The sequence below is a fragment of the Solanum dulcamara genome, chromosome 4 (assembly GCF_947179165.1).
Source record: "Solanum dulcamara chromosome 4, daSolDulc1.2, whole genome shotgun sequence".
NCBI classification, from domain to species: Eukaryota; Viridiplantae; Streptophyta; class Magnoliopsida; order Solanales; family Solanaceae; genus Solanum; species Solanum dulcamara.
In genome coordinates, this window is record NC_077240.1 from 48173675 (window position 1) to 48198623 (window position 24949).

The following is a 24949-nucleotide window of genomic DNA, read 5'->3' on the forward strand; positions in this document are numbered from 1 at the left end:
TCTAGTCCAGATCATGTATATGTAGGTCACGCCATACTCACCCCTTACCTTAAGCCCATTAAGGTAGCATAAGTCACACTATTTCACCTCTTGCCTTAAGCCAAATAGACGACCAATATGGACCCATGTTGGGACCAATAGATGTACCTTGAAATTATGGCACATCTGATGTCTTTTACTTGAGTTTTCGAAGTCTTTTTGCACGTCTTTTTGTGTTTTTAATGTTAGAATGTTGTTTTTTAGGTGTTTGATGTCAAAATAGCCAAAACAAGGAAAAGCTGAGAAATGCCCAGAATTGGCAATCCACAAGCCATAGTATAGAAGTACAGGCCGTGGATCCTGGCATGGTGTGGACAAGATCAGAGAGATGGTACCTGCAGGGTGTTCTGAAGTCGACCAATCCACGGTGGGAAGTACGGACCGTATGTCACATTCATGGTCCGTACATCTGGAGAAGACAATGCTGGAAGAAAGATGCACAAAGGTTTCACGAACCATGGAATATTGTATGATCTGTGGATCAAACCACAGCCGCAGTCCACTAACCCTAGGCGGGAATCCACGAAAGATTTAAAAGCGATTCACGGACCGTGGATTAATGAACTGTATGTGGATTGTGTCGACGAATTTGATACTTTTAGGATTCTGAGTTTGTGGGTCATTATAAATACTTTTAATAGGGTTTTTGTAATGAGGAGTTACAGTTTTTGATAGTTTTCGAGCTTGGAACAATATTCTCTCCCTAGTTACGTAGTCTTGTGAAGAACGAAGAATACCAAGTTATTTTTTTCATCTTTAATTCTAAGTTTCATGACTTCAATTTACTCTTCTTGCTATTACTCTTGCATTTTGAGTAGCTACCTTTACTAAGGTTGTGACCCAATGGAGTGTAAGTTCATACGATTTTCGTGTGTTGCAGATTTTCGGGTAATAAGGGTATCAAACTATTTCTTGTTTTTCTTGATTGGTTGGTGGTTGCAAACATTAACCTATAATATTCTAGTTTTTCTAGAGAAAGCGAATTAGGATTTGGTAGAAACAGTTTGCAAGAACTTAAGGCGCTAACCCTTGTTTAATAAATTCTCCGAGGGAAAAGTTGAATTTACTTGGCATAATCAATCATTCTTCACTAAATAACTCATACAGATTAGGGAAAATCATATTGAGATAAATCGTTCAGCTCTTGGAAAAGATTGAGTGATGGTGTAGGGATTGAGTGCATATCTAAGAAAACCAAATATCTGTAATTGCGTGAAACTGAGAACACTACATTCCATTGCAGGGACACAACCTTAGGTCTTTAATCTATATAGTTTAACTCAAGTTTATTACAACATTCTTAGTCTTAGTGGGCTTTTGGATATACGATTTCTTCTCGTGATCTGAAATCATGAGATGAAATCAATATTTGGACATGCAATTTCATCTCATGATTTCAAATCATGAGATGAAATCCCAAATTCAACAAAAGCATGATTTGGAAATTTCATACCATAATTTCACGTTTTTCAAATACAAAATTTGATCCACAAGTTTATATTTTGTAAAAAAGAACACTATTTTATACCTACCAACTATTTATTTCATATGTAAACAAAATTTATAGTTGATCTTATACTCTTACCAACCTTTAAACCATGTATATTATATATAACCATTACTATCACCAACCAAATTTATTATTACTTCAAACCAACACCTACTTTATTTATTATTACCAACCAAATTTATTAGTGTTTGTGACCAGATTCATATCGCATGGCCATTACTCATGTTCAATTTTACTTTTTTATTGAGCTAAAGCGCAATCAATAAATGTTGTACTTTTTTTAGAATAGCTTTGTGATAGTATATTATACTTTCTGTTATGAACTTTTGCTTATTTGGTAACATTGTATAAAATATTGAGGCAATTTTGATAGTTTTCACAACAAGGGGTTTTATGTTTATGAGCAAAAAATACTACTTAAAAATCCAAACTGCATGTCCAAACAACACGTCAACTTCATCTCATATGATTTTATATCATGATTTCATCTCACATGGTCAAACGGACCCTTAGAATCAAAACAATATTTTCTACTTTCACGAAATAGAAACTAGATTGTCAATCAAGTAATCGTCCAATTTGTATCTTTTCTCGCCTATTCCCGGTGGGATTCGATCTCAATCTTGTTGGGTTACTTTATTTGCATGCGACCGTGTTACATCATCTTAAGATATAATTTTGACGGTATCACCAACCTTTCCAGCAAATTAAACAAGCATAACATCTTGCCTAACAAAATAAACTAAGCACAAGAAAGACAGAAAAAAGAACAAACCATCAATCTTCTCTCCTCTTTTTTTAGGTTTTTTTCTTTTTTCGTGGGTGGTAAGTTTTAATTTGATGGGTCGAATAAACACCAGAGCTTCGATTGCTAAGTGATTGAAGTTCATTTCTTTACATTCAATGTTCCACTTTTTTGTTGTATGAATACCAGAAATGACAGGAAATATCATTTTCTTGACATACTATTTTTTGTGCGCTAGCCGTGATGGTAATGAAGTATTGGCTTGAAGCAGATAATCAAAAAAATGAATGAAAACCAAGTGTCTTAATAATGTGAGAGAATACATACCGTAGAAGAAAAACCAAACAGATATTCACTCATCACATTGCTCAACTGGGTGTTGCCATAATAAAGACACAGTATTTGGACGATTTCAGATAAAAGAATCTGGCCAGAATAAGAAAAATGATTCAACGGGAAGATAGTAAACAAACTGGGTAAAGCAAATCCTTTTTCCTTGCTACTTTCGAACAAATAATTAGATAGGAGTTGAAACCTTATAAAAAGAACCGGATAGGAGTAAAAAGAAATAAAATGACAAACTCTAGCAGGTAGACATACCATAGTAACAGCAGATAAAACGGCAAGACTAAAACCAACACCCATTGAGAACCAAGCTTTCAAGAACCTGCAAGAAAAGTAGTCACTTGTCAAGACATAAAACTGAGCTCAAACAGTAGCGTCTTTAAGTGAAAAAAGGTAAAAGTTGTGAAGAATATAATATACACACGCTGCTATAGCCAAATACATAGAGGTTTAAGTGTCAAGATATTTAAGCTTTCGTGGTCCAAACACCAGAGGGGTTAGTCTAGCAGTTGAAGAGTGGAATAACAACCTTGCCATCCAAGGTTTGAATCCCAATAAAGGTCACACTATGTGTATTCTTCCCATTTGTCTGATTATTTGGTGGGTTTAATTACCCGATATATGTGCGAATGAGAGATGACATAAACGATGGATTAGTCGGGTGAACGGATTCGAACACAAACAAACAATTAAAACAAGTTAGAATCTTGTGCATCCCATCTGTCTAAGCCTTGGTTACCGAGTATCTACTACTAGTGGGAGGTAGCAGGTATCTATGGAATTAGTCGAGGTGCGCGCAAGCTAGGCCCGTACACCACGGCTATAAAAAAAGGACATTATGTTAGAAATTCTGATCCAACCTCATTGGGCTCATGGATTTCAGAAATCTAAGCTCCATCAAATCTTTGGTTTTAATAAGTAAGAAATTTCATTAAACTGCAATTAGTAAGCGTGTCATATACTCATATTTCCAGCAATTTCATCTTCATTGTACATAAAACTTGCAGTAAATGTATGAAATCGGTATTACAATTAGCATCTAACGCAAAAGCAAGATACACCAAAACTTTAGATACTGCAGAACTCTACACCTAAAACAAGAAAAAATGGTTGTGCTTTTATGCTCAAAATATCTTAAGTTCTTTTTTTCACAAAGCCAAAGAAATGCAGGCAGGAATATATCCTCCAAGCAGCTTTTCCTTTTCTCTATCTCTGTCTATGCCAGTTATCAACATTATCTCCAACCGTCTTCGGCATAGCCCACTGCACCCCAAATGTTAAGGAACATGTCTCAAACAGCCTAAACAAATTTATAATGCACTAGGGCGTGCTGAAGTTTCACAATCTCTATAGCACAAACAGCATCTATTAGGCATGTTGAAGCCTCTCCTTAGCAGGTTTTCAGATGTTAAGCATGCAACATGTAAGGCCATCTATTGAAATCACACCACCCGCGGTGAGGCTTCGGATTACAATGACATTCTCCATGTCTTTTGTTCTTCTCTTCCTCCATTACTGATTAAGGCCTAGAGGCAAGATTTACCAGAAAACTTGCCCTTGTTATAGCTGTTAGCAAGTTCACACCACATAGAATATGACTTGCCCTCTATTAAATCAATCTTGCGTTATTATAACGCCTCGGAAGGGACTAACTCAGATAAAATCAAAAAATCCAGAAAATTCGCTGAAGTCCACAGAAAGTAGCTTTTACGGGAGTCATTTACGGCACGTACAAAGTTTCAAGGACGGTAGATGTCAACCGTGGATGGGACTTTAGAAGTTGGAATATTGGATCTGACGTTTACGAGAGGCTTTACGGTCCGTAAAAGCTTTCACGGACCGTAGCCTGGTCGAGACCATCTTAAGTAGCTTGAGAAATTTCTTGAACAGGATGAACGGTTTTTACGAGTCCTAGAAGAGTTTATGGACCATGGATTGGTCCGTAGAATGAAGAACTGAAACCTCAGAAATTCAGAGAAAGGCCCTTCCTTTTATAGACGACCAGTATAGGTCGTAAAACCCTTTACCGACCCTGGAACCGTCCGTATAATGAAACTTCAAAACTCAGGCAACTCAGTATTTACGAACACTCGTACGAGTGATGTATACGGACCGTAGAATGGTCCGTAGAGTTGAACTTCAAAAACTCAAAAGAATTCTCTGTCTTCTACGGACCCTTTCACGATAGGTAGATGGTTTTACGGTCCATGGAGTGCATCCATAGATGACCTCCGACAGTTTTTAATGAAGGTCATTTTGGTTTTTTCCCACTCTTTTAATCCCCATACTACGTCGTTTTGGGCAATTTTAAGTGGGGTTAACTGATTCCTAAGGACCTTAACCTCTCCTCCTCTCAAATCCCACCCAATATATATTTCTTCTCTCACAAGTTTTCTCTCAAGCCAAGAACAAGGGTTCCAATCTTCAAGTCTTCTTCCCCAAATTCAGTTAGGGTTTTGATTAAGATATGTGGGAACTTCATCAATGGGTCACTCTTCACCCATTGAGTCTCAAAGAAGCCCTAATTCCTTCAAGCTATGAACTCTAAATTCAAGGGTTTCATGATTTCTTATGGGTTCTTATAGAATTTTGATTTTTTCGAATGAATTGATTATAATTCAATATTTTCAAGGATATTTTCATGAACCCATAGCATGCAAGTATTTTCATGATCATGACTAAGCTAGTTTTTCACATGCATGCCTTAGATTATCAGAATTTCATGAATTAAGATGCTTTCAGATAAAATGTGTCTCAATATATATGATTAACATGATTTAGATGCTTTTAGATAAAGCATCTTTCAAATTATGTTCAGCTATCATGACTTTAGGAGCTACTCAGTATGTATCAGATTTTTAGTATGATTCAGTAGTACAGATTACTATTGAAGTTTTCTAGCCCGGCTCCATCTTCTGCTAGTGCTCCGGTGCCTAAGTCAACAAGGATAGAGCAGCAAGCTCTAAGTCTCATGATAGTGTTTCTAGTGGTCATTCTTTTTCCACTTGCTGGAAGTGTGGTAAGAACCACCCGGGAGGGTGCATGGCTGGTAATGGTGGATTTTTGGTTGTGGTAAGACCGGTCATAGATTTAGGGATTGCCCATCGGCCCATGGTAAAGGATGGGATGTTCGCCCATAGACTCAGCCTACTGCTTCAGTAGGGCGCCCATCTCAGTACGGTACTTCATCTAGCATTAGTGACTGACATTGGCAGTGTCGGTTTTATGCTTTTCACACTCGACAGGATCAGGAGGATTCCTCTAATGTAGTCACCGATATGTTACGAGTCTTCCAACTTGATGTTTATGCTTTGTTAGATCCAGGAGCGAATCTTTCCTTCGTGACTCCTTATGTTGCTATGAATTTCGATGTCAGTCCCAAAATCTTGCTAGAACCCTTCCCAGTCTCTACTCCTGTCTCCTATTGTTGACTCAGTCTTAGCTAAACGGGAATATAGAAATAGCCCAATCTTAGTTTTTACCTCAATTGATCTAGTGGAGTTAGACATGCTTGATTTTGATATCATTTTTGGCATGGATGGGCTTCATGCTTGTTATGCCTCAATTGACTGCAGAACCAGAGTCGTTAAATTTCAATTTTCGAATGAGTCATTCATTGAATGGAAGAGTAGTACCTCAACGCCTATAGGTCGGTTTGTTTCTTACCTTAAGGCCAGGAAGATGATTTCCAAAGATTGTATCTATCATCTAGTTCGAGCTAAGGATTCTAAAGTCGAAACCCAAATTCTTCAAGTCAGTTCCTATCGTGCATGAATTCCCAGAAGTGTTTCTCAAAGATCTTCCCAGAGTCCCTACTGAAGGGGAAATTGACTTTGGCATAGATCTTCTTCCGGATACCCAGCCTATCTCTATTCCTCCCTACAAAATGGTTCCAGCTGAGTTTAAGGAGTTGAAAGATCAGTTAAAGGACCTTCTAGATAAAGGTTTCATCAGACCCAGCATCTCTCAATGAGGTGCTCCAGTTCTCTTCGTGCATAAGAAAGATGATTCTCTCAGAATGTGCATCGATTATCGTCAGTTGAACAAGGTCATAGTCAAGAATAAGTACCCATCCCTAGATGATGACTTGTTCAATCAGCTTTAGGGTGCCAGTTTTTTCTACAAGATAGACCTCAAATCAGGCTATCATTAGCTCAGAGTTAGAGAATGTGACATTTCGAAGACAGCCTTCAAGACTCAGTATGGTCATTATGAATTTGTGGTTGTCTTTTGGACCAACAAATGTTAAAGGGCAGCCCGGTGCACTAAAGCTCTCGCTATGCGCAGGGCCCGGGGAAAGGCCCGACCACAAGGGTCTATTATATGCAATCTTACCTTGCATTTCTGCTAGAGGCTGTTTCCAACAAATGTTGCTGCAGCTTTTATGGATTTGATGAACAGGGTGTTCAAACAGTATTTGGATATGTTAGTCATTGTCTTCATAGATGACATCTTGGTTTATTCTCGGAGTGAGGATGAGCATGCATGCCATTTGAGGATTGTCATGCAAAATTTAAAAGACCGTAAGCTATTTGCTAAGTTCAGTAAGTGTGAATTTTGGTTGAGGTCAGTAACTTTCCTTGGCCATATTTTCTTCCAGAAAGGGCATAAAGGTTGATCCTCAAAAGACCGAAGCGTTAAGAACTGACCTAGACCTCTTTCTGCCTTAGACGTCAGAAGTTTCTTGGGTTTAGCCGGCAACTACATACGACTTGTGGAAGGGTTTTCCTCTATTACTTCTCCTTTGACCAAATTGATGCAGAAGAAGGTCAATTTTCAGTTGTTTGATGCTTGTGAGAAGAGTTTTCAGGAGTTGAAGACTCGACTTACTACAACCCCAGTTTTGACTATACCGGAAGGTTCAGATGGTTTTGTTGTGTATTGTGATATTTCCAGAATTGGCCTAGGTTGTGGTTGATGCAGCACGGCAAGATCATAGCTTATGCTTCTAGGAAACTCAAAGTTCATGAAAGAAATTACCCGACTCACGATCTTGAGCTGGCATCAGTGGTATTTGCCTTAAATATTTGGAGGCACTATCTTTATGGTGTTCATGTGGATGTGTTCGACGTAATCATAAAAGTCTTCAATGTGTTTAATTAGAAGGACTTGAATCTTTGCCAAAGGAGATGGCTTGATTTGTTAAAGGATTATGACATAGTGTTTTGTATCATCCAAGTAAAGCTAACATAGTGGCAGATGCTCTTAGTAGATTGTCCATGGCCAGTATTGTTCATGTTGAGGATTAAAAAAAGGAGTTGGATCGTGATGTTCATAGACTTGCCCATTTGGGAGTTCGTTTGGTGGATTCAGAAGATGGCGAAATTATAATTCAGAATGGTTCAAAATCTTCTTTTTTGATGGATGTTAAGGCAAAACAGAATGAGGACCAATCTTGGTTGAACTAAATGAAGCGATTCTTAAAAAGACCGTTAAGGCTTTCTCCCAAGGGGGAGATGGCGTGCTCCAATATCAGGGTCGGTTGTGTGTTCCAGATGTTGACGGTTTGAGGCAACAAATTCCGGCAAAAGCCCACAGTTCTTGGTATTCTATTCACCTGGGAGCCACTAAAATGTATTGTGACCTACGAGAAGTCTAGTGGTAGAATGGGATGAAGAAAGATATTGCAGAATTCACGGTTAAGTGTCTAAATTGCCCACAAGTTAAGGCTGAGCATCCAAAACTACGCAGTATGACTCAGGATATCAATATTCCTTCTTAGAAGTGGGACGATTTGAATATGGACTTCATTACAAGTTTGCCTCGTACGCATCGACAGCATGATTCTATATGGGTGATTGTAGACCGAATGACTAAGTCGACACATTTCCTTCCAGTTAAGACTTTCTATTCAGCTGAGGATTATGCTAGACTGTATCTTCGAGAGATGATGAAATTGCATGGAGTTCCATTATCTGTCATTTATAACAAATGCACACGGTTCACATCTCACTTTTGGAGATCGTTTCAGAAAGGCCTTGGTGCTCAAGTTAAGCTTAGCACAACTTTTCATCCACAGACAGATGGCAAGCCGAACGGACTATTCAGACTTTGGAAGATAAGTTGAGAGCTTGTGTGATTGACTTTAAAGGTAATTGGGATGATCATTTGTCTTTGATTGAGTTTGCTTATAATAACAATTACCACTCTAGTATTTAGATAGCTCCATTTGAGGCACTATATGATAGGAGGTGTAGGTCTCCAATAGGGTGTTTGAGATTGGTGAAGTGTCTTTGATAGGGCCTGAGTCAATTCATGAGGCCATGGAGAAAGTTTGACTTATTAGAGAGAGGTTGAAAATAGTTCAGAGCAGGCAAAAATCCTATGCGATGTGAGAAGAAGAGAACTTGAATTTAAAGTTTATGATTGGGTTTATTTGAAAATTTCACCTATGAAGAGGGTGATGAGGTTTGGTGAGAAAGGGAAGCTCAGTCCTAAATATGTTGGCCCTTATAGAATTTTGAGGCGTTTTGGTAAAGTGGTGTATGCGTTGGATTTGCCCGCAGAGTTAGAATCAATGCACCCAGTGTTTCATATGTCCTTGTTGAAGAAGTGCATTGGTGATCCGACTTCAGTGTGCCTTTAGAGAGTGTTGATGTGAAGGAAAATCTTTATTTGAATCCAATTGATCTCCAACTGGGAAATGCGAAGTACACTTGGTTTAAAGGGGATAACCATCAGATAGCTTCAAGAATTGGCAGGATCCTGGTATCTCAAGAATGGGATGATGCTTTTAACAACCTGAAACAGTATACTATGCAAAGAATAATGTCAGATCACTCCCCAATCGCTCTTCAAGGTGGTTACTGGAAGAACAAAAGCTATTTCAAATTTGAGAATTGGTAGTTAAGGACTGATGGGTTCACAGATAGAGTTAGGATGTGGTGGAACTCATTTGATTATATTGGGTAGCCTGACTACATCTTGGCATCTAAATTAAAAGCTTTGAAACATAAATTGAAGGAATGGAGTAGAAGTGAGCAAGGAAGTCTTGGCCAACAGAGGAAGAAAGTTCTGGAAAAGCTGGTGACTATGGAAAATATTGCCACTGATAAAGCTTTAACAGAAGATAAAGCAATGGAAAAGGCAACTTTACTTTTGAACCTGGAGGATTTAATAAAAAATGAAGAGATATACTGGAGACAAAGGTCAAGATCTCTTTGGCTAAAGGAAGGGGACAAGAATGCCAAGTTCTTCCATAAAATGGCTAATGCACACAAGAGATATAACAACATAGATCAACTACTTGTTCAGGGGAATATAGTCCAAGAACCAGAAAGGATCCAAGGGGAAATAGTGAAGTTCTACCAGAAACTCTACTCAGAAGATGTTAAATGGAGACCTGGCAACAATTTCACAAATTGTCCAAGTCTAACAGGGGAGGAAATGGAGGACCTAGAAAGAAATTTTGATGAGGAGGAGGTTGTGAGAAGTTTAAAGCAATGTGCAGTGAATAAAGTGGATAAAGCACCAGGATGGCTTTACAATGAGGTTCAACATCAAATGTTGGGAGGTGGTCAAGGATGACATCATGAAGACTTTTCAGCATTTCTATGACCAAGAGAGGTTTGTAAGAAGTTTCAATGCTAGCTTCATAGCCCTGATTCCAAAGAAGAAAGGTGCAAAAGAATTAAGGGACTTTAGACCTATCAGTTTGATAGGTAGCATGTATAAAATTCTCTCAAAAGTGCTCACTGAAAGGCTAAAAAGAGTGATATCCAAGCTTGTTGACTCACGACAGCTAGCTTTTATTAAGGGGAGGCAAATCATGGATGTTGTTCTCATAGCTAATGAAGCTATAGATTCCAGGTTAAGTGTGAAAAAAACGGGCATTCTATGCAAATTAGATATTGAGAAAGCATATGACCATGTCAACTGGATTTTCTTATGGGTATGCTAGAGAAGATGGGTTTTGGCCTCAAATGGAGACAATGGATTAAATATTGCATATCTTCAGTGAGCTTCTCAATGCTTGTAAATGGCTCTCCAGCAAGGTTTTTTAGTGCACAAAGGGGCTTAAGGCAAAGTGATTACTTATCACCTTTCCTTTTCCTATTAGTCATGGAGGGACTCAACAATATGATTAAGAATGCAAACAGAGAAGGATGGGAGGTTTTGAAGTGGCTAGAGCTGGAAGGGAAAGCCTAGAGATAACTCATCTACAATATGTAGATGATACTCTGATATTCTGTGATGCTGAAGAGAACCTCAAAACTATGAGACTGATTCAGGTCTTGTTTGAAGGAATGTCTGGACTTCATGTTAACTGGAGGAAAAGCTTCTTGTATCCAGTTAATGAAGTGACAGATATGAGGAATCTGAAGTTAATTCTTGAGGGTGAAGTAGGTGCTCTTCCAACTACTTATTTGGGTACGCCTTTAGGGGCCAAATCCAACTCCTTGGAAATTTGGAATGGGGTGATTGAGAAGTGTGAGATGAAACTAGCAAGGTGGAAGTCTCAGTATCTCTCACTTGGAGGAAGGCTGACTCTGATCAACTCTGTGCTTGATGCGCTTCCAACAAATATGATGTCTTTATTTCCTGTCCCACCAGGAGTCATTAATAGGTTGGACAACATAAGGAGAAAGTTTTTGTGGCAAGACAACAAGGAAAGGAAGGGGTATCACTAAGTCAAATGGGAAAAAGTGATTAATGATAAGAGAGTTGGGGGTTTGGGGATAAAGAACCTGAAGAATCAAAGCAAAGCTTGAAGTAGCTTTGGAGGTACTCCAATGATAATCAGAATTTATGGGGCACGGTCATAAAAGCAAAATATGAGGAGAGTGACAATTGGATGACAAAGGAAGTTACCACTCCCTATGGTGTTAGTTTGTGGAAATCTATCAGATCACTCTGGACTGAATTCAAACCAAACACCAAGATTAAAGTGGTAGATGGCACTAAAACTAGATTTTGGAAGGAGGACTGGCATGAGGCGGGAAATATGGAGACACTTTTCCCAGATATACACAATTTGGCTTCTCAGCAGCAGAGTACAATAGTTGAACTATGGACCCCTCATGGGTGGAATTTTGTATTTAGAAGGCACCTCAATGATTGGGAAATTCCGAGAGTTGCAGAATTCTTCAGCATCATTGAACAATTTAATGGCTTGGAGAAAGGGAAGGACATATTGCAGTGGCTGGAGAACTGTAAAGGGACTTTTAAAGTAAGTGCAGCATATAGGAAGTTGAACCATCCAATTATGCCGACACCTAAATGGCCCTGGAAACACATCTGGAAGGCCAAGATCCCACACAAAGTGGCCTGCTTTGTGTGGTTACTGGCTAAGGAAGCTGTGTTGACACGGGAGAATTTGATGAAGAGGGGGATTCCACTATGTTCTAGATGTTTTTTTTGCGGGGAAACGGCAGACAGTCAATCACTTGTTCATCCGGTGTAAGGTCGCTGGCCAATTGTGGAGTCTATTCCCAAGGCTCAAAAACATCTCATGGGCCATGCCTGGTAGAATTTCAGAGGCCTTATACAGTTGGGAAGAAGTAGGATCACAAGCAAAGACCAGAAGCAACTGCAGAATCATTCCTGCTACTATTTGGTGGACTATTTGGAGAGAGAGAAATCTTAGAGTTTTTGAGAACAGGGAGAGTAATATGCATCAAGTAAAACTGAATTGTATTCTAACTTTGTGTTTTTGGTGTAATCAGATTTACTCTAATGACACTGTCTCTATCGTTGATGTTTTAGACACATTATAGAGATAGGACAGTACGTTTAAAGTTCATTATGTAAATATGGTTTTCATTACAACCCATGTACTGATTTACAGAAATAGAAACAGTTACCTATCTCAAAAAAAAAATGAAGTACTGAAACCTCAAAAATTCAAAGACCCTGCCTTCTACGGACAACGAGGACAGGTCATAGAACCCGTTACCAACCGTGGAACCGTCCGTGTAATGGAACTTCAAAACTCAGGCAACTCAGTATTTACGGGCATTTGTACGAGCCGTACTGACCGTAGAATGGTCCGTAGAGTTGAACTTCAAAAACTCAAAAGAATTCTTTTTGTCTTCTACAGACCCTTTCACAATAGGTAGATGGTTCTACGGTCCGTGGAGGGCATCCATAGATGACCTCCAACAGTTTTTAATGAAGGTCATTTTGGTCTTTTCCCACTCATTTAATCCCCATACTACGTCGTTTAGGGAAATTTTAAGTGGGGTTAACTAATTCCTAAGGACCCTAACCTCTCATTCTCTCAAATCTCACCCAAAATATATTTCTTCTCTCACAAGTTTTCTCTCAAGCCAAGAAAACAAGGGTTCCAATCTTCAAGTCTTCTTCCCCAAATTCAACTAGTGTTTTGATCAAGGTATGTGGAAACTTCATCAATGGTTTTTTTCACCCATTGAGTCCCAAAGAAGCCCTAATTCCTTCAAGTTATGAATTCTAAATTCTAGGATTTCATGATTTCTTATGGGTTCTTATAGAATTTTGATTTCTTCTTCATGATTGATCTTATTGTGCATGAATTGATTATAAGGGAAAAGGCATAAATTCACCCTTGAACTTGTTTCGAAAAGTCAGTTACACGCTTAAACTATCATGGCGACCTATTACACACCTGTACTACTCAAAAGTGAATTTATTTACCCCTTCAGACGTATAACATCACTCTCACAATGGGAGGAGTATCACACTCGTGCCACATCAAATGCCATGTCAGATTTCAAAAAAATTCTTCATGTCATGCAATTGCATCTTCTTCAATCAACACCACCATGGAACCACTACCATTGCCACCATATTAATAACAAATCCATATATTTCACCATTAAAATCAAAATAGCTGCACAAATTTCACCACCCGCGATCAAACTCACCATCAGAATGACGGAGTCACACTATTACCATCATCCCCACAAAATTCAACACCCCTAACCAAACTCATCACCATCAAAAAGTAAAAACCCACCACTAAATATCATCACCACCATTATCAATATCGATTTCTTCTTTTTCACCACATTCAAGTCGCTCTTCTTTGCCACCCACTACTCATCACCAACAAATCCACCATTATATTTTATTTTTAAACTCAATCATCAATTTTATCAACTACCCAACAAAGCCAAAGAGAAAAATCGAGTATAATAGAGATGGTGCAATCGAATAAGAATTAAAATATGATATGATGGGGGGAGGATTGTTATATCCCGCACTTTTGGGCATTCGAAAAGAAAAAAAAAATTGGCTTGCAAGGAATAAGGTTGTGAATTATTTTATTCATTTTAATTAGTACCGGTGTGATGTTCATGGAAAAATTGGTTTGAAAATACGGAGGAAGGCCGAGGGCAAAATTGGAAATTTTGGAAATTAGTTTGTGAATTACTAATAAGACGTATGGTCTTGTTGGGCTCAAATGAGGATAATAGTAATAGAAGAATTGAGGCCCAACAAAAGAGGCCCCAAGTCTTGGAAATTTAGCTCCTTAATTAAGGGGCCCATAAATATATGTTGATGACTTTTAAGTCATATTTATCCATATACTTCATCTACATTCAAGAAAACTCTAGAAAGAAGAAGAGAAGAGAAGAGACTAGAGAGGGAGAGGGCCACGGTTTTGGGAGGAAAAAAGAGGTGAGTCTCCGATTTCGTTCCGTAAATTAATTACTTAGCGTATACTACGATGGTATGGAAGTATTAGTAGTATAAAATTATGATTTGGTGCAGCAAAAATCGGACAGCAAGCTGCCACGACGATTCAGCGCGCTAAAAAAAGTTCCGAGGCGCGATTTCGGCAAGTTCTAGCCAATTTCGGGAAAGGTAAGTTCTTCCCCTCTAATTTGGAGTTTATGATGTTAAATTAGGGTGTATTACACACCTTAGGAGCTGCTGGAAGTTGGGGAAAAGGTTTGAAAAGTTCGGCGTTCGAAATAAGCGAAATTGGAATCGCTATAGTTAATTGTAATCGTATAATGCGTTGTGCTTGTGGGATGTGACTGCTGGTCGTATGGTAGTGTGTTGTGATGCTGGAAAATGGGTTAATGAGGGCGTGGGGGGCTGCTGGTTGCAGCCACATGACCCTCCGCTTTGCAATTAATAAATTCGCGAAAGAAAGATTAAAAACTCTAGTTTTGGTATCTTAGTTTCGAGTGAATTGTTGGGGGTTTATATTGTGTAATGTTGTCGTAATATGTATATGTATGGGCTGCTGGTTGTATTGTTGGTTGGCTGCAGGTGCTAAGGACATGGTTGGGAATTCGGATAGGGCACATTATAGGGGAGGTGCTGTCCGATTTCCGTTAACGCCTTAACTAGTTAAGGAACTAGTCGAGAATGCGAACGAGGGGATGAGTTCTAGGAATACTCGTGTGTAACCTAAGGCGCTGAAAAGTCTAAGGTTGTTAATACTCGTATTGCTTTCGTGTTACCTAGGTTCAAAGGACGACGAGGCGAACGGGAAAAAGATTAACCCGTAAGAGGTATGTAAAGCTATCTTCTTTTCTCTTGGCATGTCTTAGCCTTAAGTGATTGATATACGGAATGTGGGGATAATTCCATTCATAGAACTCCAAGTATGAATCATAAGTCTTATTTACTCCTCGATGGTAGAATTCCTATACTAGTTGAGTTATTGCTTCTCAAGGCTTATATACGATGGAGAGTAGCAAGTATGTGAAGCTACCTTTCCTTCTTTTGGCATGTTTTGGCATAAGTATGTAAAGCTACCCTTCTTCTCTCTTGATATGCCCTTGACATAAGTTATGATGTTATGATGAAATGTTTATGGTACCGAGTCCCTTAATGGGCCAAGTATGATATATGTTACTATCTAAGGATCGGGTCGTACGTTCCACGGCACATATATATATATATAATGACTTTATGAGGGAAAGTAGAGGGTATGTAAAGCCTATTCTCTTTCTTCTTTTGGCATGGCCCATAGAAAGCCACGGATGAAGAATGCTCAAAGTCTACAAAAAGCTCTTATTCTTAAGTACACTAAGATGGCTAACGTTTTTAATTTCCTAGAACTTATGTCCTTTTGCCTCGATTCATGTGAAAGTATCCAACCATCCTAAGTTGGTATAATTTAGGTTGTGGTATAAATCATGACTCCTATTCACTTCTTTAAGCTAGAACTCTTCCAATAATTGAACTATGGCTTCTCAAGTTTTTCTATACCTTGGGAAGTAGTAAGTAGGTAAAGTTAATCTTTTTTTTTTGGCATGAACCTTATGAAATAAATAGATGAAGTATGGGTGATCCCAAGGAAGCCCCATTCTCTAGGCCACTAAGATGGTCATTTTCTTGACTTCCAAAAGATATTTTATTACGCCTTGATATAGGTAGATGACTCCAAAAGTGCTACTTTGATGCAAACCATAAGGACGCTCCAAAGGTACTTGTTATGGCTATTGTCTTAATTTTTGAGTGATAGTTCATTTTGATTAGTTCAACAAGTCTCTAATGATGGTTTAAATTGCATAGGGTTACTCACTACTCCACTCGTGTATACTGTGATAAATCTTTCACCGAGTCTCGGGCCAGCTATAATATAATTATATGATATACGGATCGGGCCGAACGTTCCTCGGCATTACTATATAATATATGGATCGGGCCGAACTTTTCTCGGCATTACTATATAATATATGGATCGGGTCGAACGTTCCTCGGCATTACTATATAATATATGGATCGGGCCGAACGTTCCTCGGCATTACTATATAATATATGGATCGGGCCGAACGTTCCTCGGCATTACTATATAATATATGGATCGGGCCGAACGTTCCTCGGCATTACTATATGATATCTGGATCGGGCCGAACGTTCCTCGGCATTACTATATGATATCTAGATCGGGCCGAACGTTCCTCGGCATTACTATATGATATCTGGATCGGGCCGAACGCTCCTCGGCATTACTATATGATAAATGGATAGGGCCGTACGTCCCTCGACATTATTATATGAGATAGCACTAATAGCACATAGATGCTTATGATAACAGAGTGATGTGGTTGTTACACCGGGTCCCCAAACTGGCCGGGTACAGTATGTGATGATAGTATGTACGACTTTATTTTATGAGATGCAGGTACAGTGGGTTGTTGAATGTTATACTTGCCCCCTCCAACCCTATGTTAGTTGTGCCCTCCTTTTGATGTTTTATACTTTATATACTCATTACATATGTCGTACTGACCCCCTCTTTCCGGAGGGGGCTGCGTTTCATGCCCGCAGGTATAGGTGCGCGCTTTGGGGATCCGCTAGCTTAGGATTCCACCTAGCAAATTTGGAAGAAGCTCCATTGAATCGGAGTCGGGCTTTGGTACTAAACCTTTTGTGTATATATTTACTTGATTACGGGTACGGTGGGGGCCCTGTCCCGCCTTATGTTACTTTTCTTACTCTTAGAGGTCTGTAGACATATATGTGGGTTGTATATGTATGTGTGAACAGTTGTGCCTATATGTTACGATAGCTTCGTCGACTTATATATTGTCTTGCCTGTTGGCATACTATGACTCAAATAGGAGAGAGGTTTACTTATAACTAGCAGGGGTATATGCGAGCGTCCAGTTCGGACACCCGTCACGGCCCACGGGGTTGGGTTGTGACAAGGATTCTGGTGGAGATGGGGGGGATGGAAATCGGGTACGGAAGATGATGAAAAATAAAAATAAAATGAAGAAGAAGAAGAAGACCCGGGTGGGATGTGAAGAAGAGGAGGCGTGCGGTGGGCGTGGGGTAGGGTGGTGGTGGAAAAAGCATTTTGATTTATTTTTTTACTTTATTTTTCACCAAACACACTTTTAAAAAAAATTACCACGTTAGTTGTAGGGATAAATAAATTCATTTTTGAATAGTAAAGGTATGTAATAAATTGCCATGATAGTTTAAGCGTGTAATTGACTTTTCGGGACAAGTTCGGGGTGAATTTATGCCTTTTCCCTTGATTATAATTCAATGTTTTCAAGGAAATTTTCATAAACCCATAGCATGCAAGTATTTTCATCATCATGACTAAGCTAATTTTTCAACTGCATGCCTTAGATTATCAGAATTTCATGAATTAAGATGCTTTCAGATAAAGTGTCTCTAAGTATATATGATTATCATGATTTAGATGCTTTCACATAAAGTATCTTTTAGATTATATTCAGTTATCATGACTTTAGGAGCTACTCAGTATGTATCAGATTTTTAGTGTGATTCAGTAATACAGATTATCTTTCCAAATTTATGCATGTTTCCATTGGGAGTATACTTAGCACCGAGTGAACTTTTGGGATGAAAGCTTTTGTTTAGTGTCCATGGACCTTAAGTAGCGATCCTGAAGTCCAGAACTACGTGACTACGTGCAATCGTAGGATTTGTCCAGATTGGACAATAGCTTAGTGGATCCATCTTAGCTCAGATATAATGGTCCATACCTTGGCAAGTACGGGCACTCTCTTTTCGGTGTGGGAATAATACACTGAACTCCATGTTGTAGCTTACATGGTTTATGTTGATTAATAATATCTCCCACAGTCAAACTTCCAGATTATTGCATTGATCATGTATTTCAGATATTTCAGTTCAGTTACTCAGTTTTCATGTTTTATACTTGATCATTACATCAGCATGTTTTACGGACTTATCATGTTCAAATATCACATTTACTTATACATATTCCTTATACTCGGTACATTTCAAATACTGACTGTATACTTTTTTGCCTGTATTGTTTCATAATATAGGTTTTGATGCTCCTCATCGCGCTCATAGTTAATACATTTCTCCGATCAACAATTAAGCTAGTTTGGTGAGTCCTCATGTTTCGAGAATGAGTTCATCTTTCATTCAATATTATTTCTTCCAGTTTTCAGATTTGGAGTTAGTTAGGGACTTGTCCTAAAAACTTATCCATGCAGTAGAGGCTTTCAGACAAACAATTAGATACCGTGTATGTTGTTCTTGTCAAATTCTTTTATATGATATGGTAGACTATTCTAGACTTTATTTCCGCATTCAGTATTTTCAGTCTTATTATTCTATCTTAGCCTCATTTGTTTGCACTTAATGAAGGTCTGGATCTTAATCATTCAGATGTCAGTCATTAAGTCTGATTATTTTCAAAGTCTGAATCTTAATCATTCAAATCTTAATCATTAAGTGTGTTTGTTTTTCTTATTTTACAACCACTTAATGGGTCTAAATACGTCTGAATAAATAAGAATTATAACAAAGTCTTAATATCATTAAGATGTCTATTTAAAAGTTTCTACAAATATGACAGTTCACCGTCACTCCATCTACTTTCACCCACCACACACAACCACTATCAATCACCACCATCTACTATCCACAACCACCATCTGATCAACCCAACAATAACTACCACCAATCACCACGACCTATCATCCACAACCACCATCATCAGCGCAACCACAACTATCGTCTATCACAAAAATCAACCGACATTACCATTAGCCACCAATAACAATCATCACCACCAACCATTATTACATTTACCAATCACTATAGATAATTACCACCATTAGTTATTATTACATATTGCTAACCCCATCTTCATTCACCATTGTCAATAGTTATCATTATCATTCCACTATTAATTATCAATTACTACCAACAATAACCACATTAATCACTAATTCCAACCACTATACCATAATACTACCCATAACCATCATCATCAGTGAACACCATTGTTTGCAACAAATTTTAAAGTGATAAAAAATAAATTGCAATCACAAATAAAATATGAAGAAACATAATTTTATCGATAAACAATGTGGATACAAATTGTCAATAGTTTTCATCACTTTAAAATTTATTGCAAACAATGGTGTTCACTGATGATGATGGTTATGGGTAGTATTATGGTATAGTGGTTGGAATTAGTGATTAATGTGGTTATTGTTGGTAGTAATTGATAATTAATAGTGGAATGATAATGATAACTATTGACAATGGTGAATGAAGATGGGGTTAGCAATATGTAATAATAACTAATGGTGGTTAGTGGCGTATTTCTCAAACTAGGATAATTTGAATTTTGATCTTCATCGTGATTCGAGGGCCGTTAGTGGCGTATTTCTTGAACTAGCTAGGATGATTTGAACTTGTTCACCATGAAAGAATTTGTGGATCTTTTTAAAGTATTTGATTATCAAGAAAAGTTTGACATATTTTGATCTCTTTATGAATATTCCATGAATTTGTAGAATTTTTGAGATATTTTTTTAAGGGAATATAATATATTTTATATAAGCATGAATTAGGGTTTAGGGTAGATAGCCTCCAGGAAATCCTAACTAAAATAAAACTCGTCTTATAGAGCCCTCCAAAATTTCAATGTCTACAAATGCCCCCAACTTCGTGCCTTGTCGGAGTGTAGACTTGATGAAGCTCAAAGACGGGGCTTGAAGTACTCATTCTTCCATATTTGTGATTTTGTGGCTTCAAATTTGCATATTTGATTTGTGAGAGAAGAGATGAAGGGCAAATCTGGCCTCATTGGGCATGCCAATTTGTTTGCAACAAATTTTTAAAGTGATGAAAAATAAATTGCAATCACAAATAAAATATGAAGAAACATAATTTTATTGATAAACAAAGTAGAGACAAATCTGTTTATCCCTTAATTTATCTCTCCTAAGATTTCTCCGTTATTCGAGGGTCGTTAGTGGCATATTTCTCGAAATAGAATAATTTGGATTTTGATCTTCATCGTGATTCGAGGGCCGTTAGTGGCGTATTTCTCGAATTAGCTAGGATGATTTAAACTTGTTCACCATAAAAGAATTTGTGGATCTTCTTGAAGTATTTGATTATCAAGAAGAGTTTGACATAGTTTGATCTCTTTATGAATATTTCATAAACTTGTGAAATTTTCGAGATGCCTTATTAAGGGATATAATACCCTTTATATAAGCATGAATTAGGGTTTAGGGTAGAATAACCTCCAAGAAATCCTAACTGAAATAGGACTCATCTTATAGAGTCCTACAAAATTTCAATGTCTACAACCATTTTAAATTGACACGTACAATCACCATCATTAGTCATCACCACCACTAATTGCCATATAAAAATTTTCAAATATTTTATTGATATAATATTAGATCAATTCAGTATCTTATTTGAATTTTATATATATTATTTTTTAAATAAAGACATTTTTTATACATTCAGATATTTAGAAAATAAACAATCTTAACTATTTAATATTCAGATCTTGACGTAACATCTTAATATTCAGATGTGTATTCAGATTCAGACCTCTAAATCTTAATACACATCTTAATATTCAAATGTGCATTCAAATACGGACGTCTTAATCTTAATGCACGTCTTAATCTTAATGCACATCTTAATATTCAGATATCCATTCAGATTCAGACATCTTAATCTTAATGAAAACAAATGAGGCCTTAGTGTCATGCCATGAGGTTAGGTTGGGGGCATTGTGTCTCTAAGCACCGTGTCTCGACTAGGGGGGGAATCTTGGGTTGTGATAGTTATATTCATCAAGGGTACAGCACTATGTTCTTCCTTCCAATAGAAAATTGTTCCTTAACTTGTCTAGCTGCTTCACTACGGATTTAGGCATAGCATGTAGTATTTCCCCTTATTAAATTCGAGCAATTCAGGATGAATTGAAGTCAAAGATGGAATTTTTCAGGATTCAAGATACTCTCACCAGGAGAGGTTATAGCAAAGAATGCAAGAAAATAAGAGGCTTTAGAATTTAAAGCAACGGAAACACAGGCCCAACTGTGAGCAGCTTGGGAGACAAGTCCATGGGGTAAGAATTAGCTTTGCACCTAGCGAGCTAATGACGGGGAGCAGAAGTTGAGCAGCACAAGACTCTCTCTGCCATGCATGGCCTATTTGCTTAGCGTGAAGTCTGAAGGCTATTTTAGTCTAAACATGTTCAGTACTAAGAATATAAGGAACAAACCCAAAAACTTTGGGGTATCATTGACACTTTGAATGCAAGGGTGTAGAAATTGTGGAGCTTAGGATTCATTTTGAGTTCTTTCTTCTCTCCTTTTCTTGTTTTTTTATGAATTCTTGGGATTGTATTGAGATTAGAGCATGACTATGAGTAGTTATACTATTTATTTCTATGATTACGGTCTTTTCATGAATTTGATATCTGGATATTGATTATCGTATTGAGTTATTCATTCAATTCTTGTGCTTAATCATATGATTATCTAGCCAACAATTGGATACATTTATGAATCTTGAATTGAACTTGAAAAAGAGAATTCTTGATTGCAATTGGATTGAATATGGCAATCTCTTAAACCTGGGCATAAGGAAATAGACTTGTGGTTAAGATAAAATATACTTAATGTCTTCCTTAATTATTTATCAGAATTATTAGTGTGTTCATGTTAATTCTAATTCTTAAGATATATGCATTAGGTTAAAACTTACACCAAAATAGTTACAAAGATTGAGAATGAGCTAAATAACTTCAGAGCATAAGCCATAAAAACCACTAGTTAACAACAAATCAGCAGCTTCAGCTTCTTTTGCAAATTTAGCACTCCTTAAATTTTCTTAACATAAGATATGCATAAGAAAATCCTAGAAATGGTTTTAAAAAAGGAACAATTTGTAATAGGTTAGGCCAACTTCAAAATTAGATTTTCAATCACATGAAAATATAAAGTAGAGAACCAAATGATTGAAAACAAGGAGCAAGATGTGCATCAGCTGCTACTTCCTAGAAATTAGGCATATAGTGTGAGACGAAATGTAATGAATTACATAAATTGGGAAAAAAGAACCTTGAAAATCATGAAACATATATCAATAAGAATGGTTTTAAAAGGGCACCTGGAATATCTTCGTCCGAAATGAAACAAGGGTTCGTTCAATATTGATGACTTGCAGTCACAATACCTGCAAATTTCGAAAATGATGGCTAATAACTCAGCGCCAACAACTTTAACCTCGTAAAACACTCTTAAATGCAATAATATGGTAAAAAGAACAAAGATTTCATACCAACAGGAAACAGCGTTAGATAGTCGATTGACGCGCACTGGGAATAGAGTCTGATTGCTTCGCCATCTGCCAAACCTTCGAACTCGTCTCCCTTCCATTACTCCTTTTTAGTATAATACGTATGTTGCTGATACTAATTCACAGACTGGTACTCTTTTTCAGTCATCAAAACAATAGGCGTTTGGCTACCTTAGCTACTAACTTGTGGATGGATTCATTACCCTCCCCTATTCCCAATTTGGGGGGAAAAAAGTGTGCACGCACAAAGAACTGAAAGGCTAGATAGGAATTGAGAGGAGAACGTAATAGAGGAGTGAGATTTGAGAATAATCAGAAATTAAAGTATAAATTGCTTTAGGCTAGTTGAATGTAATAGTGATAGCTTAAGCTCCCAATTTAGGGTTATGTACCCGGACAAAAACATATATTCAAAGCTTAATGACATTGGTAATGTATTTTGAATAAATAGTGTATAATCGTGTATATATATAATAATATATTATTATGTATAAGAAATATATATTTATATAGTTATATAATGTTTATACATACAATGTATTAATACACCATTTTATCTTCCTCAATGAGCTAAAATTGAGAGAATAGGTCTTGTAGTCCAAATCATGTTAGAAACAAGTTTGGAACGTATATAAAGAGTACCCAAACGCCCTCGGATAAAAATACTCTTAATTCGACTAAATCCAAAAATCTTCGTATAATTGCCTTGTCGCGTAACGATAGGCCAACTTTCCACGGAGTTCCTTTTGTCATGGTTGCCCCCTCCTTCGAAGTTGTCGCATAGCTCTGCATGTAGTTATAGCTTTAGTCGTACCAAAACGTGATTTTTCCTTCTTTTTTTTTCATTATTGTAGCTTTGTTATGTACCTTTGAACTAGATTTGAGTCGACTTTCATGACTTCTACTTTGCCTTTAAAGCTTTAATACATGCATGGATTTTCTAAGCCTTAACCTGAAATACAAAGTGTTAGAATATCTCCCCCTTAGGATCATTCGTCCTCGAATGATGGTCATGAATAGTAAAAATACATGTGAAACATAGCCCATGATGGCCTCTTGAAGCATGAAAAAGAATTCTGCCAAAGTGTACCTTTCTCTTCATTCATCATCATAGACATCATTTTCTTCATAACATTATGCGAAAAGAAAACTTTTAAGCATGAGACATAAAGAGAGATTGAACTTTTAGGCATGAGACATAAGAGACATTGAGACCTAGCATAGAAGTGACTATCAAGGATTCATTATAACATGGGAGCATAACATAAGATATGAGTTTGTAGTTCATAGAGTAACATAAGGTATGGGTTTCATAGATCGTAATCATTATAATATAGGACATGATCCGTCGAATCCTAGAGAAACATCATTAGGATCATACCTTAAACACTTTCTTCTCGCTTGATGAACTTTTATTTTTAATTTTAATTTAAATTGAGCATTCGCCCATTTTATTAAAAATAAGAACCGGACACAAAACTTGGGCCCAAAAGTAGTCCATGTCCAAAATCTACAAACTAAAAACAAATAAAACATTACACTAAAAAGAGAACAAAAAAATTAGCCAACGCAACACTTCACTTTAGTCCCAAATGGAAAGTTCGAGAGGATGGGCAGCCATCATCTCTGGTGACCTCCAAGTTCTCCTCTGACGGCCTCACGTGAACAACATTCTTTCAACAACAGAGCTCATGAGCTTAAGCAACATCCACAACAACGTTTTCAAATCTCATAAATGTCATGGATTCGACCTTTTTGAAGACTTCTTCAGCTCACAAAATTGTGTCTACAGCTCTGTCATCAAGATAAGGCCCCAATTTCAAAACTAAGCATAGGATAAGATCTTTAAACTACAGAATTAACCCACGGTCACTTCATCTTCTGCAGATTGAGCTCCTAAGAGTTAATACCTGTACATGAACACTTAGATCTAGCAGGTATACTTCTTCTTGAACTGTAAAAATTCTTCCTAAGCTTCCAATAATTGATGATATTAATGATCTTAGCTCAAAATAGATTTCGTTACTTCAAAGTCGACTATTTTGATAACTCAGATGTACATTATTTGCTTGAATCTTGACTTCTGCCACTTAGCTAGCTTCTATTCATGTTGTGAGCCATGTTATTTTGATATTTGCGTACTCTAAGATTAGAAATTTTGTTCTTCTCTAAATGAATAATAGCATTAGCCTCCTGTGGTAATTTCTACAAATTATTAAAGCGATTATTTCTATCTGCAAAATTAACAACACTGTTAGCTAAAAAATCTGCAAGCATGTTCCTTTCTT

General features: G+C 37.3%; 1 protein-coding gene across 3 annotated transcripts in view; it reads right to left on the bottom strand.

Moving 5' to 3' along the window:
* LOC129887414 (membrane-bound transcription factor site-2 protease homolog) overlaps nt 1-23058 on the bottom strand; it is a 46636-nt gene extending 23578 nt beyond the window's left edge. For all 3 annotated transcript variants that reach the window (XR_008766355.1, XM_055962505.1, XM_055962504.1), the window contains exons 1-4: nt 22644-23058; nt 22473-22538; nt 2895-2961; nt 2622-2720 (exon numbers count right to left, since the gene is read on the bottom strand). Coding sequence is in view for 2 of the 3 variants with exons in the window: in XM_055962505.1 (XP_055818480.1) it covers nt 2622-2720; nt 2895-2961; nt 22473-22538; nt 22644-22741 (330 nt within the window). In the remaining variant the exon portion in view is untranslated. The remainder of the gene's footprint in view (nt 1-2621; nt 2721-2894; nt 2962-22472; nt 22539-22643) is intronic.
* Nucleotides 23059-24949: the final 1891 nt, after the last annotated feature.